We start from the raw sequence: 25,929 nt of genomic DNA on the forward strand, positions 1-25,929 counted from the left end.
GATGTGGTGCGGCGGGAGAGGAAGATAAGCCTAGCTGCGGAGTTCAGGACAGATTGGAGGGGAGCAAGATGGGAGCAAGCGAGGCCAGTGAGGAGGACATTATAGTAGTCAAGTCGTGAGATGACCAGTGAGTGGATGATGAGTTTAGTTGCACTCTGGGAGAGATATGGCCTGATACGAGCAATGTTGCGTAGCTGGAAACGACAGGATTGTGCCAGAGCTTGGATGTGGGGTGCAAAGGAGAGGGAGGAGTCAAGAGTGACGCCCAGGCAGCGGAGTTGGGGAACAGGGGAGATGGTGGTGTTGTCAACAATGATGGAGATATTGGTCGGGGGTGTTGCTCTGGATGGGGGGAAGATGATGAGTTCCGTTTTGTCCATGTTGAGCTTTATAGAGCGTTCAGACATCCAGGAGGAAATTGCAGAGAGGCAGCTGGAAACCTGAGAGAGGACAGAGGGGGACAGATCAGGAGACGAGAGGTAGAGTTGTGTGTCATCAGAATAGAGGTGGTATTGAAGGCCAAATGAGTTAATGAGCGCACCCAGGGAAGAGGTATACAGGGAGAACAGAAGGGGTCCAAGGGCAGAACCCTGAGTGACACCAACAGGAAGGGTGTGAGGTGGTGCTGGAGGCACACACAGAGAAGGAGCGGTTAGTGAGGTAAGAAGAAAACCAGTCAAGGCCAGTGCTAGAGAGGCCAGCGTTTTGGAGTGTGCCGAGGAGGAGAGGATGATCTACGGTGTCAAAGGCAGCAGAGAGGTCCAGAAGGATGAGCAGAGAGAAGTGGCCCCTGGATTTGGCTGAAAGCAGGTCATTGGTGACTTTCACCAGGGCAGTCTCAGTTGAGTGGAGTGGGCGAAAGCCAGATTGTAGTGGATCGAGGATGGAGTTGTCAGAGAGGTAGCTTGTGAGACGGCTGTAGACTAGTCGTTCAAGTAATTTGAAGGCGAAAGGGAGAAGAGAGATGGGGCGGTAGTTAGTGGGTGATGAGGGGTCGAGGTTGGGTTTTTTGAGAATAGGCGAGACCAGAGCATGTTTGAATGGTGAGGGGAAGATGCCGGTGGAGAGGGATAGGTTAAAGAGGTGAGCAAGGTGGGAGCAGGCAATGGGGGAGAGGGAGCGGAGAAGACGGGAGGGAAGGGGGTCCAGGGGGCAGGTGGTGGTGGGGGAGGATAAGATGAGGGAGTGGACTTCCTTTTCTGAAGTGGGATGGAAGGAGGACAGGGTGGGATAGATGGAGGGGAGGGATAAAGGGGGCAGGGGGGTAGCAGAGGGGTGACGGCGGGAGATGTCGTGTCGGATATCCTCAATTTTGGAGATGAAGAAGGAGGCAAAGTCAGTGGCAGTGAGGGAGGAGGGGAGGGGAGGAGGAGGGGGGCGAAGGAGAGTGTTGAAAGTTTCGAAGAGACGGCGTGGACAGGAGGACTAAGAGGAGATGAGTGCTTGGAAAAAGGATTGCTTGGCGAGGGAAAGAGCAGAGCTGTAGGAGGAGAGAATAAACTTGAAATGGAGGAAGTCCGGCAGAGTGAGATTTCTCCCAGGAGCGTTCAGCGGAGCGTGAGCATTTTTGTAAGAAACGTGTTAGTTTGGTGTGCCAGGGTTGGGGTTTGGAGCGGCGGAGGGGGACAGAGGAGAGGGGGGCCACAGTGTCGAGAGCAGCGGTTAGGGAAGAGTTATAGAAGGTGGCTGCCTGGTTGGGACAAGTCATAGTGGAAAGAGGAGAGAGGAAAGTCTCGAGGGAGGACATGAAAGTGGGGTTGAGAGACCCGAGATTGCGTCTGGTGGTGGTAGGTCTGGGCGTGGAGAGGAGGAGGGAGGATGAGAGGGTGAAAGAAAGCAGATGGTGGTCAGAGAGAGGGAAGGAAGAGTTTGAGAAATCAGAGAGATCACATCGGTGGGTGGTAGTATTCGTTACGGTGGTTAGCGAAGGAGAAATAGATTTCCTCTGCTGACGCGATCTCCATCCGGGGAAAAATTCAGTCATCGTCGAGAAGTTTTCACAGACGTGACAACTTTGTGGAGGGTCGCAATTGGTCATGTTGGTGTCTCGCTTCAACGAGAGGCCTCAGGGATATTGTTTCAGGTCAACAAGGGACACCCTCGTGACACCGTGGGTGTTTTTTAGTCGGTCTATGTGGCCTCTCCTATTTCATTTTATCGGAAGGTGATAAATGTAAAAAGAACATAGGTTCAGGCGATCCTCTCGGATCTGATTTAGCCAAGGAGGTTTTGCTATCCAGTTTTTCATGATTTGCTCATGGGAGTTTCCTGCCCTCTTCCTTTACGTGAGGAACTGTTACAACTAGATCAGGGCGTGTATCAAGACTTACCGCGACTGCGTCTGACGGCGTGGCGGTTGAATGCCATATTCTAAGCCGGAAGGTTCTCGGTGAAGCCGTTTCCTCAATGTTCAGGCTAGGACAGAAGTAACGGCAAAGCCTTTCCGCCGTGGTTGGCGTATTTCTGTGTCTTGGTGTGAATCCAGGATGGTTCCTACGGAAGTCTTTCTGCTAGGTCGTTCTTATCCATACTTACAAGCCATTGTGGATGCAGGCTTACAGTTAGGCTCCATTTCGGTGCAGTATGGCCTTATTATTTTCTTTAAAAAAAAGAAAAAAATTATCTCTTGGAAAGTGGTCATGCTATTGGCTTTGGCGTCCGTAAGGTGGGTGTCGGACGTGGTGGGTTTGTCTCACAAGAGCCTTGTTTGATCTTCCAGGTAGACAGAGAGGACTTGTGAACTCGGTTTGTAGTTCTACCAAAGAGTTGTTTCTGGGTTTCGCAGAAAAGTCTATTTTTGATCCCGGTGGTTCCTTTGGTATTAGCTGATTCAAAGTCTTTCGGTGTTACCGGGGATTTGAATATTTAGGTTGCCAATTTGGCTCAGTTTGGAGAAATAGAGGCTCTGTTTCTCCGGTATGCTCCCAACATGCTTGGGGCGACTGCAGTATGCAGTCTGTTACACGTTGAATCTGTGATACGATTTGGCATGTTGTTCGATGGTTGGATTGCCGTGACTGAAGTCGGTGGAAGCCCTATCTAATGGAAAGATGGTCTCTTCTGGGGCGGATGCCCGAGGAGTCTAGGCGGTTCAACTTTGCCGAGCGGATTATTGGTCGGGATCAAACGCTTTTGCTATGCTCTACGAGTTTGATACCATGATTGTTGGGGACCTTTTTGTTTGCTCATTCGGTGCTGCAGAGTTGTCTGCACTCTCCCGCCCGTTTTTGGAGCTTTGGTATAAACCCCATGGTCCTTTTGGAGTCCCCAGAATCGGTATACAGGCTTCCGTGCATTGGCCAATCCACCAACTAAACCCCCATCATTTATTTATTGAATTGTTGAGGATAAGTGAGTTTACTTTGGTGAGTGCTGGGTTCTCTGTTTGTGTATATATATATATATTTTATTTATTTTTTGTGACGGTATGGAACAAGTATCACACTGTAGCCCAGTATCTGGTCTATATATCTACACTAAAAAGGTGTACAGTCAATAGGGTGACTGCTAATTACCATCCACGTGGACTATTGGGAATAGTAACCTTGGCCGAAGCATGGCGAGCGACGCTGTACACTAATGGTGCGTTTTTGTGGCATGAAAGTGACAAAACACAAAAAAGTCTACCTTTTGACCATGTTGACCTCCTTTTTAGTGTAGATCTAATAACACAAACCCCTGTAGGCCAGCACAATTATTCCAGCGAGGCTCCAAGTTGTGGTGCTTACCGTCCCAGTATAATGAGCTGTTATTTTATCGGCAATCTGAACACTTGCTGAAACATAATCCTGACCAATAGCTGTGACACATTGTGTGGTTGACTGTTTTAGAGCGGGGTAATCTATGGGCATTGGAAGACTAGGAGGGAGTCTCTCGTAAGAATGTGTACCTCCCACATAAATATGCAGTGCTTTCATAACAAGCAAGAAATGAAGAGACTAGTTACTTTGACAATTCTGACTTGAAAGTGTGAATGACTGTCTGGTTTAGATAGAGCTGTGACACTGATTTTGGTTGAAAACAGGGCCTGGTATCCAGAACAACATCATCATGAACAACTAGGTATGAAAATGTACACCACAATGATGCTAACTCGGTCACCATCCTTGATGATGGGATTGCCGGTAGAAAGGATACTTTCCAAGTAAGAAACATGTTCTGCAAAGTGTTTGTCTAGTACTGGCCACGGGAGGTACATAAATGTGGTAGATATAATGGACCCCAGTAAAGAAAGTTATGGTTCTTCAGGGTCCATAGTCTCCACGGAACAATGGATTGTATTAAAGTTAGTGGGGTCAAGTCTTGATGGAAGAATGGACCTTGACTTATTGGATGATTTTTGAGTAGCAGTTGCCAATTTGGTTATATGGCCATATTTAAAATGCATAGCACTCCCTTCATGGCCAATTAGGAGCAATCAGAATGACTGGATTTCACCTATGTTTGCTGTAGAACACAAGGGAACATGGTAATTGTCCAACATTCTGCAATGCTGTGGAACTGTCATGGCATCTATCAGGTTCTTACACAACAGTGATCTTTGAGATCCAGTGGAAAGGCCATGGGCCTAATGCAGGCTTGATCTAAGATGTGCGAAAAACCGCACATCTACGATAAATAACTTGCATTCGGGGGGATGCCCAGCACAGGGCAAGTCCCCGGCGCCGCCGCCCCCCCCCCCCCCCCCCCCCCAGGGTTCCAGATCCAGTGTCGTCTCTTCCCCCCCCCCCCCAGACATGCGAAAGCCATGTTTAGGGTCGCAGCGGCTGTGTGACATCATGCAGCCGCCCTGGCTCCCTCAACACCATCGACATGCCACCTCCTGCCCTGGCGATCGCCTCTGCATGTCAATCAGACAGGCGATCATACAAGTGAGTTGCCGTCACGTCACACTGTGTGCACGCTCAGTGCTGCTTCTGCATGTGCGCACACTTCACCGGGCATCAGACTGCGAATGTTGCCGCAGCAGCATTTCAGTCTGATTTAGGCTCCATATGTCTGGCTGTCGCTTGATCGATAATATAATTTTAGACCCTGGTCAATTAATTTTTCTCTGGAAGAAAAAGCCTTTGGCAGTGCGTATTGAATAGCATACAGAGGAAAACCATTTTCTACAGCTGGAACACATTACTGGTAGTTTATCTGCATTACTGCATCTGCATTTCTGGTAGTTTATGCAAAGTTTGTAAGAAGTAGTGATGAGGAGTTGACTGACCCTGATTTGATGAAACTTGTCTAAATATTGAGTATCAATCAGATCAGTCCCCACTACAGAAGGGTCTGGAATCTGCAAGAATGCAGATTATTTATTTGCAAGCTTAGGTCCTGGGCCTTTACCTGTCCCCTCTTGCCATGCCATCTGTGGATCTCCCTTGAAGGAGGTGTGCTGACCACTGTAAGAATATCCTGACCAATGTCTGAAAGGACTGAAAATAATAACCGCTGGACTTGGGAGTGTAAACTGGAATGAACGTAGGGCACAATACTGACGAGATTAAAAAGAACACAGGCACTGCCATCTTCGAAGAGTGAATGGGCATTGATAGCGGCAGAGTTTTGACTGACTGCAAGCTGTATTTGAGAAGAAACCACAGAGTAGTTTGCAGATTTCTGGTGTGAGCGGTCTCTGTAAGACCAGGAGTGCTGCAGCCAACCTGTGAACGTCACCAAGGAAAACATTGCTACCATGCGGCCCATAGTTGAGGTGGACGCCAGGGTGACCGTGGCCTAGAGGAGGAAATAGGCATCTCAATGGGTGGGTGACTGGTGCAGCAACATGCTGGCCAGGTTTGATGGTGATTACTCAAACTCTGGGAGATAATCAGTGGCGATGAAACCTGGATCTACAGTTTCCACACCGAGACCAACAAGTCAACCCAGTGGACCCCAGTTAGAGGTGCACAGCCATAGAAGTTTTGACGTGAGCGCAGCGTGACCAAGTAGATGGCTGGGGACTTGTACGCCAACTAATGCCTGCAGGAAATAATTTTGAAGTGCCGCACAAAAACTCACACTCATGGTGCCTTTCTCCATCTCAACAATGCACTTGCCCACAAGTCCAGGAAAGCAGTAGATTTTCTGACCCGTGACCGTATCCAGGAGCTTGGTCATCTGTTGTACAGTCCAGACCAGGCCCCTGTGACTTCTTTGTGTTCCCACATATCAAGTGCAAGATGTGTGGGATTCATTTTGAGCCCATGGAAGCTGTAATGGAGCCCTTCATCCAGCATGTAGAAGACATACCTGCTTTGTACTGGTCCAACTGCTTCACCATGTGGTTTGAGCACATGCAACTTTGCATAGACTCCTCTGGCGAATACTTAAAAAAAAAAAAAAAAATGTAATGTCCACTTTGTTAGTAAATATAATACTTTATTCTCCTGCAGGGTCTGCAGGTTATCCACGGGATAAACATTGGGATATGAGGTAGCGTCAGCGGATTGGCACCAACGATAAAAGCTTTTGACCTCCAAGAATGCATCGGGCCAGTCCCCTATATTCCTGGCTCAGGCAATTAAGTTTTTTTGTTGGTGCAGCAGGAGCTGGACCACGATCTTTGGGCTGTTCCTTTTGGCAGCCATAAGCTTGTTTTATATTATTATTTCTCTGACGTCCTAGTGGATGCTGGGGACTCCGTAAGGACCATGGGGAATAGCGGCTCCGCAGGAGACTGGGCACAAAAGTAAAGCTTTAGAACTACCTGGTGTGCACTGGCTCCTCCCCCTATGACCCTCCTCCAAGCCTCAGTTAGATTTTTGTGCCCGAACGAGAAGGGTGCACACTAGGGGCTCTCCTGAGCTACTTAGTGAAAAGTTTAGTTTTAGGTTTTTTATGTTCAGTGAGACCTGCTGGCAACAGGCTCACTGCATCGAGGGACTAAGGGGAGAAGAAGCGAACTCACCTGCGTGCAGAGTGGATTGGGCTTCTTAGGCTACTGGACATTAGCTCCAGAGGGACCGATCACAGGCCCAGCCATGGATAGGTCCCAGAGCCGCGCCGCCGGCCCCCTTACAGAGCCAGAAGACAGAAGAGGTCCGGAAAATCGGCGGCAGAAGACGTCCTGTCTTCAACAAGGTAGCGCACAGCACTGCAGCTGTGCGCCATTGCTCTCAGCACACTTCACACTCCGGTCACTGAGGGTGCAGGGCGCTGGGGGGGGGGGGCGCCCTGAGACGCAATAAAAACACCTTGGATGGCAAAAAATGCATCACATATAGCTCCTGGGCTATATGGATGAATTTAACCCCTGCCAGAATACATAGAAAAACGGGAGATAGGCTCCGCCCCCTTCTCGGCGGCCTTATCTCCTCAGCACACTGGCGCCATTTTCCCTCACAGCTCCGTTGGAGGGAAGCTCCCTGGCTCTCCCCTGCAGTCACTACACTACAGAAAGGGTTAAAAAAGAGAGGGGGGCACTAATTACGCGCAGTATTAAAAATACAGCAGCTATAAGGGGAAAAACACTTATATAAGGTTATCCCTGTATATATATAGCGCTCTGGTGTGTGCTGGCAAACTCTCCCTCTGTCTCCCCAAAGGGCTAGTGGGGTCCTGTCCTCTACCAGAGCATTCCCTGTGTGTGTGTGTGCGCTGTGTGTCGGTACGTTTGTGTCGACATGTATGAGGAGAAAAATGATGTGGAGACGGAGCAGATTGCCTGTAATAGTGATGTCACCCCCTAGGGGGTCGACACCTGAGTGGATGAACTGTTGGAAGGAATTACGTGACAGTGTCAGCTCTGTATAAAAGACAGTGGTTGACATGAGACAGCCGGCTACTCAGCTTGTGCCTGTCCAGACGTCTCATAGGCCGTCAGGGGCTCTAAAGCGCCCGTTACCTCAGATGGCAGATATAGACGCCGACACGGATACTGACTCCAGTGTCGACGGTGAAGAGACAAATGTGACTTCCAGTAGGGCCACACGTTACATGATTGAGGCAATGAAAAATGTTTTACACATTTCTGATAATACGAGTACCACCAAAAAGGGGTATTATGTTCGGTGAGGAAAAACTACCTGTAGTTTTCCTGAATCTGAGAAATTAAATGAGGTGTGTGATGATGCGTGGGTTTCCCCCGATAACAACTGATAATTTCTAAAATGTTATTGGCATTATATCCTTTCCCGCCAGAGGTTAGGGTGCGTTGGGAAACACCCCCTAGGGTGGATAAAGCGCTCACACGCTTGTAAGAACAAGGGCTCTACCCTCTCCTGAGATGGCCGCCCTTAAGGATCCTGCTGATAGAAAGCTGGAGGGTATCCTAAAATGTATTTACACACATACTGGTGTTATACTGCGACCAGCAATCGCCTCAGCCTGGATGTGCAGTGCTGGGTTGGCGTGGTCGGATTCCCTGACTGAAAATATTGATACCCTAGATAGGGACAGTATATTATTGCCTATAGAGCATTTAAAAGATGCATTTCTATATATGCGTGATGCACAGCGGAATATTTGCCGACTGGCATCAAGTCTAAGTGCGTTGTCCATTTCTGCCAGTAGAGGGTTATGGACACGACAGTGGTCAGGTGATGCGGATTCCAAACGGCATTTGGAAGTATTGCCTTATTAAGGGGAGGAGTTATTTGGGGTCGGTCTTTCAGACCTGGTGGCCACGGCAACAGCTGGGAAATCCACGTTTGTACCCCAGGTCGCCTCTCAACATAAAAAGACGCCGTATTATCAGGCGCAGTCTTTTCGTGGGCAAGCGGGCAAAAGGTTCCTCATTTCTGCCCCGTGACAGAGGGAGAGGAAAAAGGCTGCAGAAATCAGCCAGTTCCCAGGAACAGAAGCCCTCTCCCGCCACTGCCAAGCCCTCAGTATGACGCTGGGGCTTTACAAGCAGAATCAGGCACGGTGGGAGCCCGTCTCAATGAATTTCAGCGCGCAGTGGGCTCACTCGCAAGTAGACCCCTGGATCCTTCAGGTGATATCTCAGGGGTACCAATTGGAATTCGAGACGTCTCCCCCTCGCCGTTTCCTAAAGTCGGCTTTACCGATGTCTCCTTCTGACAGGGAGGCAGTTTTGGAAGCCATTCACAAGCTGTATTCCCAGCAGGTGATAATCAAGGTACTCCTCCTGCAACAGGGAACGGGGTATTATTCCACACTGTTGTGGTACCGAAGCCGGACGGCTCGGTGAGACCGATTCTAAATCTAAAATCTTGAACACTTACATACGGAGGTTCAAATTCAAGATTGAGTCACTCAGAGCAGTGATTGCGAACCTGGAAGAAGGGGACTACATGATGTCTCGGGACATCAAGGATGCTTACCTTCATGTCCCAATTTACCCTTCTCACCAAGGGTACCTCAGGTTTATGGTACAGAACTGTCACTATCAGTTTCAGACGCTGCCGTATGGATGGTCCACGGCACCCCGGGTCTTTACCAAGGTAATGGCCGAAATGATGATACTCCTTCGAAGGAAGGGAATTTTAGTTATCCCTTACTTGGACGATTCCCTGATAAGGGTAAGATCCAGGGAACAGTTGGAGGTCGGTGTAGCACTATCTCAGGTAGTGTTGCGGCAGCACGATTGGATTCTCAATATTCCAAAATCGCAGCTGATTCCGACAACTCGTCGTCTGTTCCTAGGGATGATCCTGGACACAGTCCAGAAAAAGGTGTTTCTCCCGGAGGAGAAAGTCAGGGAGTTATCCGAGCTAGTCGGGAACCTCCTATAACCGAGCCAAGTCTCAGTACATCAATGAAAGGGTTCTGGGAAAAATGGTGGCTTCCTACGAAGCAATCCCATTCGGCAGATTCCACGCAAGAACTTTCCAGTGGGACCTGCTGGACAAATGGTCCGGGTCGCATCTTCCGATGCATCAGCGGATAACCCGGTCACCAAGCACAAGGGTGTCTCTTCTGTGGTGGTTGCAGAGTGCTCATCTTCTAGAGGGCCGCAGATTCGACATTCAGGACTGGGTCCTGGTGACCACGGATGCCAGCCTGCGAGGCTGGGGAGCAGTCACACAGGGAAGGAATTTACAGAGCTTATGGTCAAGCCTGGAGACATCACTTCACATAAATATCCTGAAGCTAAGGGCCATTTACAATGCTCTAAGCTCAGCAAGACCTCTGCTTCAAGGTCACCCGGAGTTGATCCATTCGGACAACATCACGGCAGTCACCCACGTAAACAGACAGGGTGACACAAGAAGCAGGAGGGCAATGGCAGAAGCTGCAAGGATTCTTCGCTGGGCGGAAAATCATGTGATAGCACTGTCAGCAAGTGGGGACTTCACCCAGAAGTCTTCCACGTGTTTATAAAACTCGACAAGTATTGCGCCGGGTCAAGGGACCCTCCGGCAATAGCTGTAGACGCTCTGGTAACACAGTGGGTGTACCAGTCAGTGTATGTGTTCCCTCCTCTGCCTCTCATACCCAAGGTACTGAGAATTATAAGATGGAGAGGAGTAAGCACTATATTCGGGCTCCGGATTGGCCAAGAAGGACTTGGTAACCGGAACTTCAAGAGATGCTCACGGAGGATCCGTGGCCTCTACCTCTAAGAAGGGACCTGCTCCAGCAAGGACCCTGTCTGTTCCAAGACTTACCGCGACTGCGTTTGACGGCATGGCGGTTGAACGCCGGATCCTGAAGGAGAAAGGCATTCCGGATGAAGTCATTCCTATCCTGATCAAAGCCAGGAAAGATATAACCGCAAAACATTATCACCGCATTTGGCGAAAATATGTTGCGTGGTGCGAGGCCAGTAAGGCCCCGACGGAGGAATTTTCAACTAGGTCGATTCCTACATTTCCTGCAAACAGGAGTGTCTATGGGCCTGAAATGGGGGTCCATTAAGGTTCAAATTTCGGCCCTGTCAATTTTCTTCCAGAAAGAACTAGCTTCAGTCCCTGAAGTTCAGACGTTTGTGAAAGGGGTACTGTATATACAGCCTCCTTTTGTGCCTCCAGTGGCACCTTGGGATCTAAATGTAGTTTTTGGGTTCCAAAAGTCACTTTGGTTTGAACCACTTAAATATGTGGAGTTAAAATATCTCACATGGAAAGTGGTCATGCTGTTGGCCCTGGCCTGGGCCAGGTGCGTGTCAGAATTGGCGGCTTTATCCTGTAAAAGCCCTCATCTGATTTTCCATTCGGACAGGGCGGAATTGAGGACTTGTCCTCAGTTTCTCCCTAAGGTGGTTTTCAGCGTTTCACCTGAACCAGCCTATTGTGGTGCCTGCGGCTACTAGGGACTTGGAGGACTCCAAGTTGCTAGACGTTGTCAGGGCCCTGGAAATATAGGTTTCCAGGACGGCTGGAGTCAGAAAATCTGACTCGTTGTTTATTCTGTATGCACCCAACAAGCTGGGTGCTCCTGCTTCTAAGCAGACTATTGCTCGTTGGATTTGTAGTACAATTCAGCTTGCACATTCTGTGGCAGGCCTGCCACAGACAAAATCTGTAAAAGCCCATTCCACAAGGAAGGTGGGCTCATCTTGGGCGGCTGCCCGAGGGGTCTCGGCTTTACAACTTTGCCGAGCAGCTACTTGGTCAGGAGCAAATACGTTTGTAAAATTCTACAAATTTGATACCCTGGCTGAGGAGGACCTCGAGTTCTCTCATTGGTGCTGCAGAGTCATCCGCACTCTCCCGCCCGTTTGGGAGCTTTGGTATAATCCCCATGGTCCTTACGGAGTCCCCAGCATCCACTAGGACGTCAGAGAAAATAAGAATTTACTTACCGATAATTCTATTTCTCGTAGTCCGTAGTGGATGCTGGGCGCCCATCCCAAGTGCGGATTGTCTGCAATACTGGTACATAGTTATTGTTACCAAAAAAAAAAAAAAAAAATCGGGTTATTGCTGTAGTGAGCCATCTTTTCTAGAGGCTCCTCTGTTATCATGCTGTTAACTGGGTTTAGATCACAAGTTATATGGTGTGATTGGTGTGGCTGGTATGAGTCTTACCCGGGATTCAAAATCCTTCCTTATTGTGTACGCTCGTCCGGGCACAGTATCCTAACTGAGGCTTGGAGGAGGGTCATAGGGGGAGGAGCCAGTGCACACCAGGTAGTTCTAAAGCTTTACTTTTGTGCCCAGTCTCCTGCGGAGCCGCTATTCCCCATGGTCCTTACGGAGTCCCCAGCATCCACTACGGACTACGAGAAATAGAATTATCGGTAAGTAAATTCTTATTTTTTTTAAAGTCTTACGTTTTTGAGCGAGTTTTCTAAAAAGCATGTTAAACGCACCTTAGTCTCTCCAACATCTCTCCGCCAGGTCGCAATAACACTCACCCACGTGTACTGTGCTGTTTTGGCGGGTGTCTGTGTAGGATGTACTAGTAAGTCCAGCTGACGTTACCAGGCTGTGGCCGGAGCATGGAGAGAAGGTAAGGTACAGCTCCGCTTAGTGGGGGAGACTACCGAACAGTCGCTGATGCGGCTGCCACCTCGGGTGCACCAGCACTAGGCCCCAGGGATCATAGGCTCCAGGGATTAATATGAGGCCATGATCACTGGCGTTGATGGCAGCAGTGGAGAGTTAGATGCTCCCCTGGTCACCCCTCCCCCCGGTTCATGACGAGTTTCCCGCTATGAACTGATTTCACACTTCCGTCTGTGATGCTGTGTAACTAAAGGACTCAGTCGCAGCATAGGCGGCTGTTACTGGTGCGTCAGTGTTTACTTGGGTGTCTGTTCACTGTAAGTTTACTAGGCAGTTGTGTACACTAATAGCATCTGGATCCATTCAGCATTCACTATATGTATTGATCGATCCTGGAAGCCAGGTGAAATCTCTCTGTATCCCACTCTCCTGAGCAGGGTGATACAGCACTAAGTCTCTACATACCATTTAGTACAAGTAGCTGGATAAGTGCCTGATGCATATGAGTCTACAAACTATTGCTGCTGTTTTCTTTCGCTATGCGACTGAATATGTTTAAAGTCCTATATAAGGTAATGCAGTAATATATTTCTCTGACGTCCTAGTGGATGCTGGGAACTCCGTAAGGACCATGGGGAATAGCGGCTCCGCAGGAGACTGGGCACAAAAGTAAAAGCTTTAGGACTACCTGGTGTGCACTGGCTCCTCCCCCTATGACCCTCCTCCAAGCCTCAGTTAGATTTTTGTGCCCGGCCGAGAAGGGTGCACACTAGGGGCTCTCCTGAGCTTCTTAGTGAAAGTTTTAGTTTTAGGTTTTTTATTTTCAGTGAGACCTGCTGGCAACAGGCTCACTGCATCGAGGGACTAAGGGGAGAAGAAGCGAACTCACCTGAAGCGCAGAGTGGATTGGGCTTCTTAGGCTACTGGACACCATTAGCTCCAGAGGGACCGAACACAGGCCCAGCCTCGGACCTCGGTCCCAGAGCCGCGCCGCCGGCCCCCTTACAGAGCCAGAAGCAAGAAGAGGTCCGGAAAAATCGGCGGCAGAAGACATCAGTCTTCAACAAGGTAGCGCACAGCACTGCTGCTGTGCGCCATTGTTACTCAGGCACACTTCACACTCCGGTCACTGAGGGTGCAGGGCGCTAGGGGGGGGCGCCCTGAGCAGTAATGTAAAACACCTTGGCTGGCATAAATACACCACATATAACCCCCAGGGCTATATGGATGTATTTTAACCCCTGCCAGAACTTACAAAAAAGCGGGAGAAAAGGCCGCCGAGAAGGGGGCGGAGCCTATCTCCTCAGCACACAGGCGCCATTTTCCATCACAGCTCCGCTGGAAGGACGTCTCCCTGACTCTCCCCTGCAGTCCTGCACTACAGAAAAGGGTAAAAAAGAGAGGGGGGGGGCACTAAATTGGCGCAGTTTTGATACTAACAGCAGCTATAAAGGGAAAAGCACATTTTATAGTGGTATTCCTGTTTATATATAGCGCTCTGGTGTGTGCTGGCATACTCTCCCTCTGGCTCCCCAAAGGGCTAGTGGGGTCCTGTCTTCTATCAGAGCATTCCCTGTGTGTGTGCGGTGTGTCGGTACGATTGTGTCGACATGTTTGAGGAGGAAAATGAGATGGAGGCGGAGCAATTGCCTATTATACAGTTGTCACCCCCTGGGGAGTCGACACCTGAGTGGATGAGCTTATGGAAGGAATTGCGTGACAGTGTCAGCTCGTTACGACAGACAGTTGACGACATGAGACAGCCGGCTACTCAGCTTGTGCCTGTCCAAGGGTCTCAAACGCCATCAGGGGCTTTAAAACGCCCGTTACCTCAAATGGCAGACACAGACACGGATACTGACTCCAGTGTCGACGATGATGAGACAAACGTGACTTCCACTAGGGCCACACGTTACATGATTGAAGCAATTAAAAATGTATTGCATATCTCTGATAATACAAGTACCACTAAAAAGGGTATTATGTTTGGTGAGAAAAAACTGCCTGTAGTTTTTCCTGTATCCGAGGAATTAAATGAAGTGTGTGATGAGGCGTGGGTTTCCCCCGATAAAAAACTGATAATTCCTAAAAGGTTATTGGCATCGTACCCTTTCCCGCCAGAGGATAGGGCACGTTGGGAAACACTCCCTAGGGTGGATAAAGCGCTCACACGTTTGTCAAAACAGGTAGCACTACCCTCTCCTGATACGGCCGCCCTAAAGGAACCTGCCGATAGAAAGCTGGAGAATATCCTAAAATGTATATACTCTCACACGGGTGTTATACTGCGACCAGCAATCGCCTCAGCCTGGATGTGCAGTGCGGGCCTGGCGTGGTCGGATTCCCTAACTGAAAATATTGATACCCTAGATAGGGACAGTATATTACTGACTATAGAGCATTTGAAGGATGCATTTCTATATATGCGTGATGCACAGAGGGATATTTGCCGACTGGCATCAAGAGTTAGCGCGCTGTCCATTTCTGCTAGAAGAGGTTTATGGACGCGGCAGTGGTCAGGTGATGCGGATTCTAAAAGGCACATGGAAGTATTGCCTTATAAGGGGGAGGAGTTATTTGGGGTAGGTCTATCAGACCTGGTAGCCACGGCAACTGCTGGAAAATCCACATTTTTACCCCAGGTAGCTTCTCAACCTAAGAAGACGCCGTATTATCAGGCGCAGTCCTTTCGGCCCCATAAGGGCAAGCGGGCAAAAGGCGCCTCATTTATGCCCCGTGGCAGAGGGAGAGGAAAAAGGCTGCAACAAACAGCCAGTTCCCAGGAACAAAAGCCCTCTCCCGCCTCCGCAAAGTCCTCAGCATGACGCTGGGGCTTTACAAGCAGACACGGTGGGGGCCCGTCTCAAGAAGTTCAGTGCGCAGTGGGCTCACTCGCAAGTGGACCCCTGGATCCTTCAAGTGGTATCTCAGGGGTACAAATTGGAATTCGAGACGTCTCCCCCTCGCCGTTTTCTAAAGTCTGCTTTACCGACGTCTCCCTCAGACAGGGAGGCAGTATTGGATGCCATTCACAAGCTGTATTCCCAGCAGGTGATAATCAAGGTACCTCTCCTACAACAGGGAAAGGGGTACTATTCCACACTATTTGTGGTACCGAAGCCGGACGGCTCGGTGAGACCAATTTTAAACCTAAAATCCTTGAACACTTACATACAAAGGTTCAAATTCAAGATGGAGTCACTCAGAGCAGTGATTGCAAACCTGGAAGACGGGGACTATATGGTGTCTCTGGACATCAAAGATGCTTACCTACATGTCCCAATTTGCCCTTCTCACCAAGGGTACCTCAGGTTTGTGGTACAGAACTGTCACTATCAGTTTCAGACGCTGCCGTTTGGATTGTCCACGGCACCCCGGGTCTTTACCAAGGTAATGGCCGAAATGATGATACTCCTTCGAAGGAAGGGAGTTTTAGTTATCCCTTACTTGGACGATCTCCTGATAAGGGCAAGATCCAGGGAACAGTTGGAAGTCGGGGTAGCACTATCTCAGATAGTGCTGCGCCAGCACGGTTGGATTCTCAATATTCCAAAATCTCAGCTGATCCCGACTACCCGACTCCTATACCTAGGGATGATCCTGGACACAGTCCAGAAAAAGGTGTTTCTCCCGGAGGAGAAAGCCAGGGAGTTATCCGAACTAGTCAGAAATCTCCTAAAACCAGGCCAAGTCTCAGTGCATCAATGCACAAGGGTCCTGGGAAAGATGGTGGCTTCTTACGAAGCAATCCCATTCGGCAGATTCCACGCAAGAACCTTCCAGTGGGATCTGCTAGACAAATGGTCCGGGTCGCATCTTCAGATGCATCAGCGGATAATCTTGTCACCAAGGACAAGGGTGTCTCTCCTGTGGTGGTTGCAGAGTGCTCATCTTCTAGAGGGCCGCAGATTCGGCATTCAGGACTAGGTCCTGGTGACCACGGATGCCAGCCTGAGAGGCTGGGGAGCAGTCACACAGGGACGAAATTTCCAAGGCTTGTGGTCAAGCCTGGAGACATCACTTCACATAAATATCCTGGAGCTAAGGGCCATCTACTATGCTCTAAGCCTAGCAAGACCTCTGCTTCAAGGTCAGCCGGTGCTGATCCAGTCAGACAACATCACGGCAGTCGCCCACGTAAACAGACAGGGCGGCACAAGAAGCAGGAGGGCAATGACAGAAGTTGCAAGGATTCTTCGCTGGGCGGAAAATCATGTGATAGCACTGTCAGCAGTGTTCATTCCGGGAGTGGACAACTGGGAAGCAGACTTCCTCAGCAGACACGACCTCCATCCGGGGGAGTGGGGACTTCACCCAGAAGTCTTCCACATGATTGTGAACCGTTGGGAAAAACCAAAGGTGGACATGATGGCGTCCCGCCTCAACAAAAAACTGGACAGGTATTGCGCCAGGTCAAGGGACCCTCAGGCAATAGCTGTGGACGCTCTGGTAACACCGTGGGTGTACCAGTCAGTGTATGTGTTCCCTCCTCTGCCTCTCATACCCAAGGTACTGAGGATCATAAGAAGGAGAGGAGTAAGGACTATACTCGTGGCTCCGGATTGGCCAAGAAGGACTTGGTACCCGGAACTTCAAGAGATGCTCACAGAGGACCCGTGGCCTCTACCTCTAAGAAAGGACCTGCTTCAGCAGGGACCCTGTCTGTTCCAAGACTTACCGCGGCTGTGTTTGACGGCATGGCGGTTGAACGCCGGATCCTGAAGGAAAAAGGCATTCCGGATGAAGTCATCCCTACCCTGATCAAAGCCAGGAAGGATGTAACCGTGCAACATTATCACCGGATTTGGCGTAAATATGTTGCGTGGTGCGAGGCCAGGAAGGCCCCTACAGAGGAATTTCAACTGGGTCGTTTCCTACATTTCCTGCAAACAGGACTGTCTATGGGCCTAAAATTAGGGTCCATTAAGGTTCAAATTTCGGCCCTGTCGATTTTCTTCCAGAAAGAACTGGCTTCAGTTCCTGAAGTTCAGACGTTTGTCAAGGGGGTACTGCATATACAGCCTCCTTTTGTGCCTCCAGTGGCACCTTGGGATCTCAATGTAGTTTTGGGGTTCCTAAAATCACATTGGGTTGAACCACTCTCCACTGTGGACTTAAAATATCTCACTTGGAAAGTGGTAATGTTGTTAGCCCTGGCTTCAGCCAGGCGTGTCTCAGAATTGGCGGCTTTATCCTATAAAAGCCCTTACCTAATTTTTCATACGGACAGGGCAGAATTGAGGACTCGTCCTCAATTTCTCCCTAAGGTGGTTTCAGCATTTCACTTGAACCAGCCTATTGTGGTGCCTGCGGCTACTAGGGACTTGGAGGACTCCAAGTTGCTGGACGTAGTCAGGGCCCTGAAAATATGTTTCCAGGACGGCTGGAGTCAGGAAATCTGACTCGCTGTTTATCCTGTATGCACCCAATAAGCTGGGTGCTCCTGCTTCTAAGCAGACTATTGCTCGTTGGATTTGTAGTACAATTCAGCTTGCACATTCTGTGGCAGGCCTGCCACAGCCAAAATCTGTAAAAGCCCATTCCACAAGGAAGGTGGGCTCATCTTGGGCGGCTGCCCGAGGGGTCTCGGCTTTACAACTTTGCCGAGCAGCTACTTGGTCAGGGGCAAACACGTTTGCTAAATTCTACAAATTTGATACCCTGGCTGAGGAGGACCTGGAGTTCTCTCATTCGGTGCTGCAGAGTCATCCGCACTCTCCCGCCCGTTTGGGAGCTTTGGTATAATCCCCATGGTCCTTACGGAGTTCCCAGCATCCACTAGGACGTCAGAGAAAATAAGAATTTACTTACCGATAATTCTATTTCTCATAGTCCGTAGTGGATGCTGGGCGCCCATCCCAAGTGCGGATTGTCTGCAATACTTGTACATAGTTATTGTTACAAAAATCGGGTTATTATTGTTGTGAGCCATCTTTCAGAGGCTCCTCTGTTATCATGCTGTTAACTGGGTTCAGATCACAGGTTGTACGGTGTGATTGGTGTGACTGGTAGGAGTCTTACCCGGGATTCAAAATCCTTCCTTATTGTGTACGCTCGTCCGGGCACAGTATCCTAACTGAGGCTTGGAGGAGGGTCATAGGGGGAGGAGCCAGTGCACACCAGGTAGTCCTAAAGCTTTTACTTTTGTGCCCAGTCTCCTGCGGAGCCGCTATTCCCCATGGTCCTTACGGAGTTCCCAGCATCCACTACGGACTATGAGAAATAGAATTATCGGTAAGTAAATTCTTATTTTCACCTACATACCTGAAATGTTTATGTCGTTGAATATGTGCTCATATTGCTTAATATACTAATGTATAACATGTGGCTGATTGCTAGTGTGACTAACTAAAGGGCCCTACACATTGAGCGATCTGCCGCCGAGCTGCCAGATGGCGGATACGGGTGTCCCGGCGGCGGTGACGGGGGGGAGCGAAGTTTCTTTACTCCAAGAAAGTGAAGTGTCCTTCCACACACAAATCCAAGCCTAGTCTGGTAAGACTAAAAAGCATTGGGCTGCCAGAGGGCGGCTTCCAAGCCAGAAGATAATCCTTAAGCCTGATGGTGCAGGCCTCCACCTGGGGGATCCTAGGGTGGGAGGCTGACTTCTTCAGTTTGCACAGATCTGGCAGCAGTCCACCACAGATGCCTGGGTGCAAGAAGCGGTATCTTACGGTTATGTGTCTGCCTTCAAGAAATACCCACCTCAAAGGTTTTTTTGTACAAGCCCATCTTCAGTGGAAACGAAGGCTAGTGCTTTGCAAGAGGCAGTTCAAAAGTTGCTCCAGTCAGGAGTGATAATTCGAGTTCCTCCTGCGCAACGAGGACAAGGTTTTTATTACAACCTGTTTCTAGTCCAGAAGCTAAGTCCATTTGGGTGCCTCGTTTTCAGATGGAGACTTCACGTTCCATTATTGTGGCCATGGAGCCAGAGGATTTTATGGTATCCCTGAATATCCAGGATGCTTACCTACATGTTCCTATAGCACTGTTCCATCAGTGCTATCTCAGGTTTGCTATCCTCCAGCAATAGTTTCAGTTTCAGGACCTACCATTTGGACTGGCCACAGCTCCCAGAGTGTTCACCAAAATTATGGTGGTAATGGAGGCTTATCTCTGCTAGCAGGGGATAAGGATTTTTCCATACCTCAACGATTTATTAATCCTGGCACAATCTCAGGAATTGCTTCAGTGTCATCTGCAACAGACAATAGCTTGTTTACAGAGACACAGTTGGCTCATAAATTGGGCAAAGTCGTCCCTGGTTCAATCACAACGGATGACTCACTTGGTGGCAGTGTTGGGTTCTGGTCTTCAGAGAGTAATTTTACCTCTGAGCAAAATATCCAAAATTCAGTCGAGGATTCAGGAGCTGCTACACAGTCAAAGGGTATCCATTCACGTAGCAATGCCTGTAATGGGATCTATGGTTTCAACCTTCGACATGGTGGAGTATGCTCAATTCCACTCGAGGCTACAATGTCTGATCCTTTGCAAATGGAATGGATTACATCATACAATAAAAACGCATACTATGGTCCTTCCTCTGGAAGTAAGGAAGTCATTAGCCTGGTGACCACAGACATCCCATCTGGACAAAGGGAGACCCTTTTGGATATCAGATTGGGAAGTTCTGACAACGGATGCCAGTCTTCAGGGCTGGGGAGCAGTGTCAGGAAGAAGTTGCTTCCAAGGGCAGTAGACAAAGGAAGAAAGTTGCCTGCCAATAAATATATTAGAACTTTGGGCCATATATATGGCACTCATTCAGGCAAAGGACAGTCTTCAGGGGAAACCAGTTAAAATTCGCTCGGACAATGCAACGGCAGTTGAATATCTCAATCATCAGGGAGGAACTCGCAGCCAAAAAGCAATGAAAGAGGTAAGTTAAAGTGGGCAGAACTTCATCATCCAGCTTTGTCTGCAGTGTTCATTCCAGGAGTCCTAAACTGGGAAGAGGATTTTCTCAATCAACACGCCATTCATGCAAACTAATGGGCTTTACACCCCGAGGTCTTCCAGACTAGTAGACAAGTGGGGGTTACCGGAGATAGATTTCAGGGCGTCCCCTCAGAACAACAAAGTTCCCACATACGGGTCAAGAATAAAGGATCCCAAAGTGACCTTTGTGGATGCCCTGTCAGTAAGATGGGACTTTCGTCTGACCTATGTGTTTCGACCGATCGCCCTGTTGCCCAGGGTGAAGCGAAAGGTAAAACAACGAAAGGGCTCCGTGATACTAATAGCTCTGGCTTGGCTCAGAAGACATTGGTACACAGATCTGCAGAGGCTGTCGATGGTCGCTCCATTCCTACTCCTTCAACGTCTAAATGTACTGTCTCGGGGTCCTTGCTATTACAAGCACCTGGATTGACTATGTTTGACGGCATGGCTCTTGAGACTTCCATTTTGAAAGCAAGAGGATTCTCACAGGTAATTCAAACAATGCTCAGAGCAAGGAAACCATCCTCCGCTTGCATTTATCACCGAATATGGCAAGCCTGTATTCAATGGTGCAGTGACCGAAATTTGACCCTAGGTCTTTCAGAGTTTCCAGAGTCCAAACATTCCTTCAGGCAGGAATGTACAAAGGGCCTAATTCAGACCTGATTGCAGAGATGCAAAAAACGCACGCTAGCGATCAGGTAGTCGCCGCCTACAGGGGGAGGGGGAATTCGCTGTGCAGTAGTGCGATCGCATGTGCAGGAGAGCTGCACAAACGTCTCTGCACAGCCCAGGACTTACTCTTCCAGTGAGATGATCGGGGCCGAAGCCGACGTCAGAAACCCTCCCTTCAAATGCTTGGACACGCCTGCGGTTTTCTGGGCACTCCCTGAAAAGTCAGTTGCCACCTACAAACGCCCTCTTCCTGTCAATAACCTTGCGATCGCCTGTGCGATTAATTTTCTCATACATCCCGTCACTGCCTGCCGATCCCCGTCGCTGAGGAATGACATGCCTGTGCATTGCGGTGCATACGCATGCGCAGCTCAGACTTGATCGCAGGCTGTATGAAAACGCAGCCTAGCGATCAGGTCTGATTTAGGCCCACAGGTCTAAGGGTTGCTTCCTTGAGAGTGCAGGTGTCAGCATTGACTGAATGGTTCCAAAAGAAAATTGCTAACCTACAGGATGTTTGCACTTTTTTCCAGGGAATGCTTCACATCCAACCTCCTTTTGTTCCTCCTACAGTGCCTTAGGATTTAAGTTGCTCCATTTGAACCACTAAAGCAAGTGGATCTGAAATGGCTGACAGCTAAAGTTCTCTTTCTACTGGCTATTGCTTCAGCTAGAAGAGTTTTAGATTTAGGGGCATTGAGGGCAATTCAGAGTTGATCGCAGCAGCAAATTTGTTAGCAGTTAGCAGGGCAAAACCATGTGCACTACAGGTGTGGCAGATATAACATTTGTAGAGAGAGTTAGATTTGGGTGGGTTATTTTGTTTCTGTGCATGATAAATAATGGCTGCTTTATTTTTACAATGCAATTTAGATTTCAGTTTGAACACACCACATCCAAATCTAACTCTCTGCACGTTATATCTGAATTAGCCCTTTGTTATGTCTCTTTTTCTGATTTTTTTTATCCAGATAGAGCCGTTCTCAGAACCAAATCTGGTTATCTTCCTAAGGTGGTGTCTAAATTCCACCTTAACGAAGAAATTGTAGTCCCGGCCTTTCAAGGGCCGGACCTTTCTGCGGGAGATGCATCATTGGACGTAGTCTGTGCTTTAAGTATCTATGTGGATCGTACCAGTGCCATTAGAAAGACAGACACACTCTTCGTTCTCTACGGATTTCACAAGAGAGGATGGCCTGCTGACAAGCAGACACTGGCGAGGTGGCTTCGAATGACTTTCAGAAGCATATTCTCAGGATGATATCCCTATTCCGGCTAATTCTCTGCTCACTCTACACATAAGGTAGGTCCGTCATGGGCAGCACAATGTGGTACTTTAGCAGAACAGATATGTAAAGCAGCCACATGGTCTTCCATTAACACAATCATTAGACATTATGCCTTTGATACCTTTACCTCTCAGGATGCTGAATGCAGGGGAAGGATTCTCCTGTACAATCAGGAGCGTCCCCACCACTGAATTTGCTTTGGGACATTCCAAGGTTTATCCTGTGGATAACCTGTGGACCCTGCAGGAGAAATACATAGTTATGTTATAAATAGAGTTATCTACGGTAAGTCTAAGTCCACAGTATCCACAGGGATCCCACCCTGATGCACCTGATTTGAGGATCCTTACACCTACTAACCTCTTCCTTCTTGTACGGAAGGGTGTGCATGTGTGTTCTTCTCACCTGATTAGGGATCTCTATGATGCTCCTGCCTTGAGCTTTGGATAAAAAACTGAATTGCCTGAGGCAGGGATATAGGGGACTGGCCTGTTGTATTCTGTGAGGCTGAAAGCTTTGATCGTTGGTGCATATCTGCTGACGCTACCTCATATCCCAATGTTTATCCTGTGGACACTGTGGAGTTAGGAGAAATAGAGTTATTGACTGTAAGTCTATGAATTTTTGCATCTGGAAACTTAATGCACACCTCCATTCTGTTTAGGATTGACATAAATACAGGAGGTTTTGGGAGTATTGTGGTGTGCAGGGAACAGAAACACCGGTGATTTTTTTGTAAGTTCAATATCCAATGAATAGTTATATAATTTCAGCATAATGTCCCCACTTGGTTACATCATGTCCAACTACTGTCTGTAACTGAGATGCAAGTTTTTACCTTGAAGGGGACCATGCACCATTGATTCAGTATTATGGTTTGTACACATTTTCCTGTATGTGCACCCATCTAGCTTTCCCCTGAAATGTTTTATGAGGGAGCATGGTAGCTCATCTGTCTTCCTGCTATAATACATGGGAGTTCCCTACCTCAAACTCTGTTGACGGTTGCAGCCATGGATAAACTATGACCTGGACCACTGAGGGTGAGAAGGTGCTGTTACTGCTTTGACCCGCACAGCATTATCTTCCTCCAGTCTTGAGCACTACAGGACTGTAAGCCCTGTCAAGCAGTGTGCTCTCTATACTCCATCCAACTTAAACACCTCCTTTGTCCTTATTTTATTTTTAGGCATCATTAGTATTTTATAAGATTTGCCATTCTGACTATCCAGTGCTGCAGAGTTCTGTTTACACAATAGTGATGAAACATTATGTGTGGGATAGTGCACACAATCAAGGGGAACCCATGGAGATTTTCTCTGAATACAGAGCCAATGAGATCTCACACTTGTGACATCGGTAGCCAATAGGAATGCTTGTCAGGCAGCAGGTCATGACAGCATGGTCTACTGCTGAGTTTATTACAGTCATAGTAATAGTCAGATTATCTGACCTGCAGCCTGTTTTCCTCAGCAGCCTGTTTTCCTCAGCAGCCTGTCAATAAGAGTCATTGTAATACGTCTGGGTTGCATTTATGCCTAAAGTTAAACAATAGTTCTTATTGCACAGTTGTTCTTTCTGATAACAGATAGGTGGTCAGCAAGTTGGGGCCCAAACTTCAGAGTAGCATATAGACTGTCCTTCTTTTTCTATGTACTGATATGGTGGATTCTCAGAAGCTCATGCCTAAATAAAGGGCCATAACGCTACACCCATTCGTATCTTAGTGGTTTATAGTTATGTATATACAATACCAGACTGCCTGAACTCCAGGTTTGAAGGAGGAAAAGTAGATTTGATCGTCCTTTTAGAAGAATGAGCAAATTAGTTCACCAAGACAAGAGTTGCTCTGTAAGAAAAGCAGAGGCATGGAAACAGAGCCTATCAATGTTCAGTAGATAGAATAGAGATATTATAGAGGTGGTTTGATAGGAGGAAGTGGGTCAGGAAAGAACTGTTTCATAAAAGACAGTGCAGGGAAAGAGAGTGGAAAGCAATATAGAGGGCCAGGAGGATGGATGACAATGAATATTGACCTTTAAACTTTAATGATCACTTTTGTTAGTCAAGTCTTACCCAAATGTTGGGAGCAAAAGTTGGATTGTAGAGAGTTCAGTAGTGGTGAGAGGCCACAAAGTGAGATAGGCAGTTGTACACAAGTCATTTAAATAGGTGAGGCTGTAATTGTACAGCAGGTAGGCCAAGTTGGAAATGTAAAGGGCCCTACACACTTAAAGATTATCTGTCCAATCTTTCTGGTTGGAATAAAAATCTGGTAATGTATGGGAGCAAATGACAATTGACCATTTGTTCTCAAATACTGGAAAACAGACAAAAATGGTCTTTTAGACAAATTAGTTAAGTTTCTTTCATTAAACCAATTTATCTGAACAACAGTTTTTGTCTATTTTCTGGATTTTGTGAGCAAATGGTTGATTGTCATTTGCTCTCAGACGTTGCCAGATTTTCTTTCCAATCAGCCAGATTGGACAGATAATCTTTAAGTGTGTAGGGCCTATTAGAGTTGCAACAGAAGTGGGAGAGTATACACAGTGAGTAGGAGACGAAGGCCACTGGGAGATGCCAAAGGATGATGTGAAAGACATTTTTTCAGTAGAGAGAGTACAGATGGAAATAGAAATGTTGAAATTGCCTTGCATGAGAATAGGCAGGTCAAAGGAATGGAAGTATGTGAGACAAGCAGCACAAGTTTCAAGGTATTGGAAAACTGGACCTGGGGGATGATAAATGACAGCAATACAAAGGTAACGAGGATTAAATAGATGTACAATGGTTACTTTAATAAGAAAAAGACAGGGAGGGTTTGGGGGTTATGACTTGGAAGGTGCAGTATGGAGAAAGTAGGATGCCTATCCTACCACCTTTTGTGGTTCTAGGTCTGGGAGTCTGGCTGAGAAACAGCCCTCAATGTGAGAGCTGCAGAGGTGGTAAAACGGTTCTGTAAGGGCTTTAGAAATGAACTAATCATGGATAGATGCAAGTTTGTTACAAACGTATCTCATGTTCCAAAGTAAATCAGAAAAGGGGAAGAAGGGTAGTGGAGGAAAGTATGGAAGTTTCTGTGTTGTGTGTTTTTTTTTAACATGACCTGGAAGTGATTTGTGTGTTTACTGGAGATAGTGTGGTGCTGTTATTATGGAACCTCCCGTCACCACTAATGACCTGATTGCTTTTGTGAGGTCCTTAAAGATGAACAGAAATAATAAAATAGCATTGTATTTGGTGTACAAGTAGGAGGTAGTACAGAAATCAGAGCAAATGTCTGTCTGTCTGTCAGTCATAAAGAATACTTACACTGGTGTGGAGTAAAACATGCGCTCTGACAAAGCGCACATGGAAAAGAACAACTTGGAATCAAAGACATCATTGTTTTCACTTGTCAAAGTAAGGAGATTTTTCACTTGTCCAGGATGAATCTCTCTGAAGACATCATTCAAAGCACTTTCCATTTCCTAAACTTAGAAATAAGGTCATGTGAAAGAAACTAATAATACATGCTATATAGGAGCAGTTGAATCGGTGAGGTCCGGACAGCGGGCTGCGCATCGTGACCTCTGACTTTATGTCACGCTGCACAGCCGGCGGCAGAGGGGTAGCCGGACATCATCTGAGCCTTTAGAGGATACTCAACGCTGCCCGGCATAGAAAAAAGT

The 25,929-nt window shown here is 48.0% G+C and overlaps 1 protein-coding gene across 3 annotated transcripts in view; it reads right to left on the reverse strand.

Annotated features, from left to right (window-relative positions):
• LOC135050001 (uncharacterized) overlaps nucleotides 1-25,929 on the reverse strand; it is a 186,890-nt gene that overhangs the window by 17,652 nt on the left and 143,309 nt on the right. For 2 of the 3 annotated variants that reach the window (XM_063956075.1, XM_063956074.1), the window contains one exon: nucleotides 25,571-25,728. The exons of the other annotated variant lie outside the window; for it this stretch is intronic. In XM_063956075.1, the coding sequence (XP_063812145.1) occupies nucleotides 25,571-25,728 (158 nt within the window). The remainder of the gene's footprint in view (nucleotides 1-25,570; nucleotides 25,729-25,929) is intronic. 3 annotated transcript variants of the gene reach the window in all.

This window comes from Pseudophryne corroboree, chromosome 2, assembly GCF_028390025.1.
Source record: "Pseudophryne corroboree isolate aPseCor3 chromosome 2, aPseCor3.hap2, whole genome shotgun sequence".
NCBI lineage: Eukaryota > Metazoa > Chordata > Amphibia > Anura > Myobatrachidae > Pseudophryne > Pseudophryne corroboree.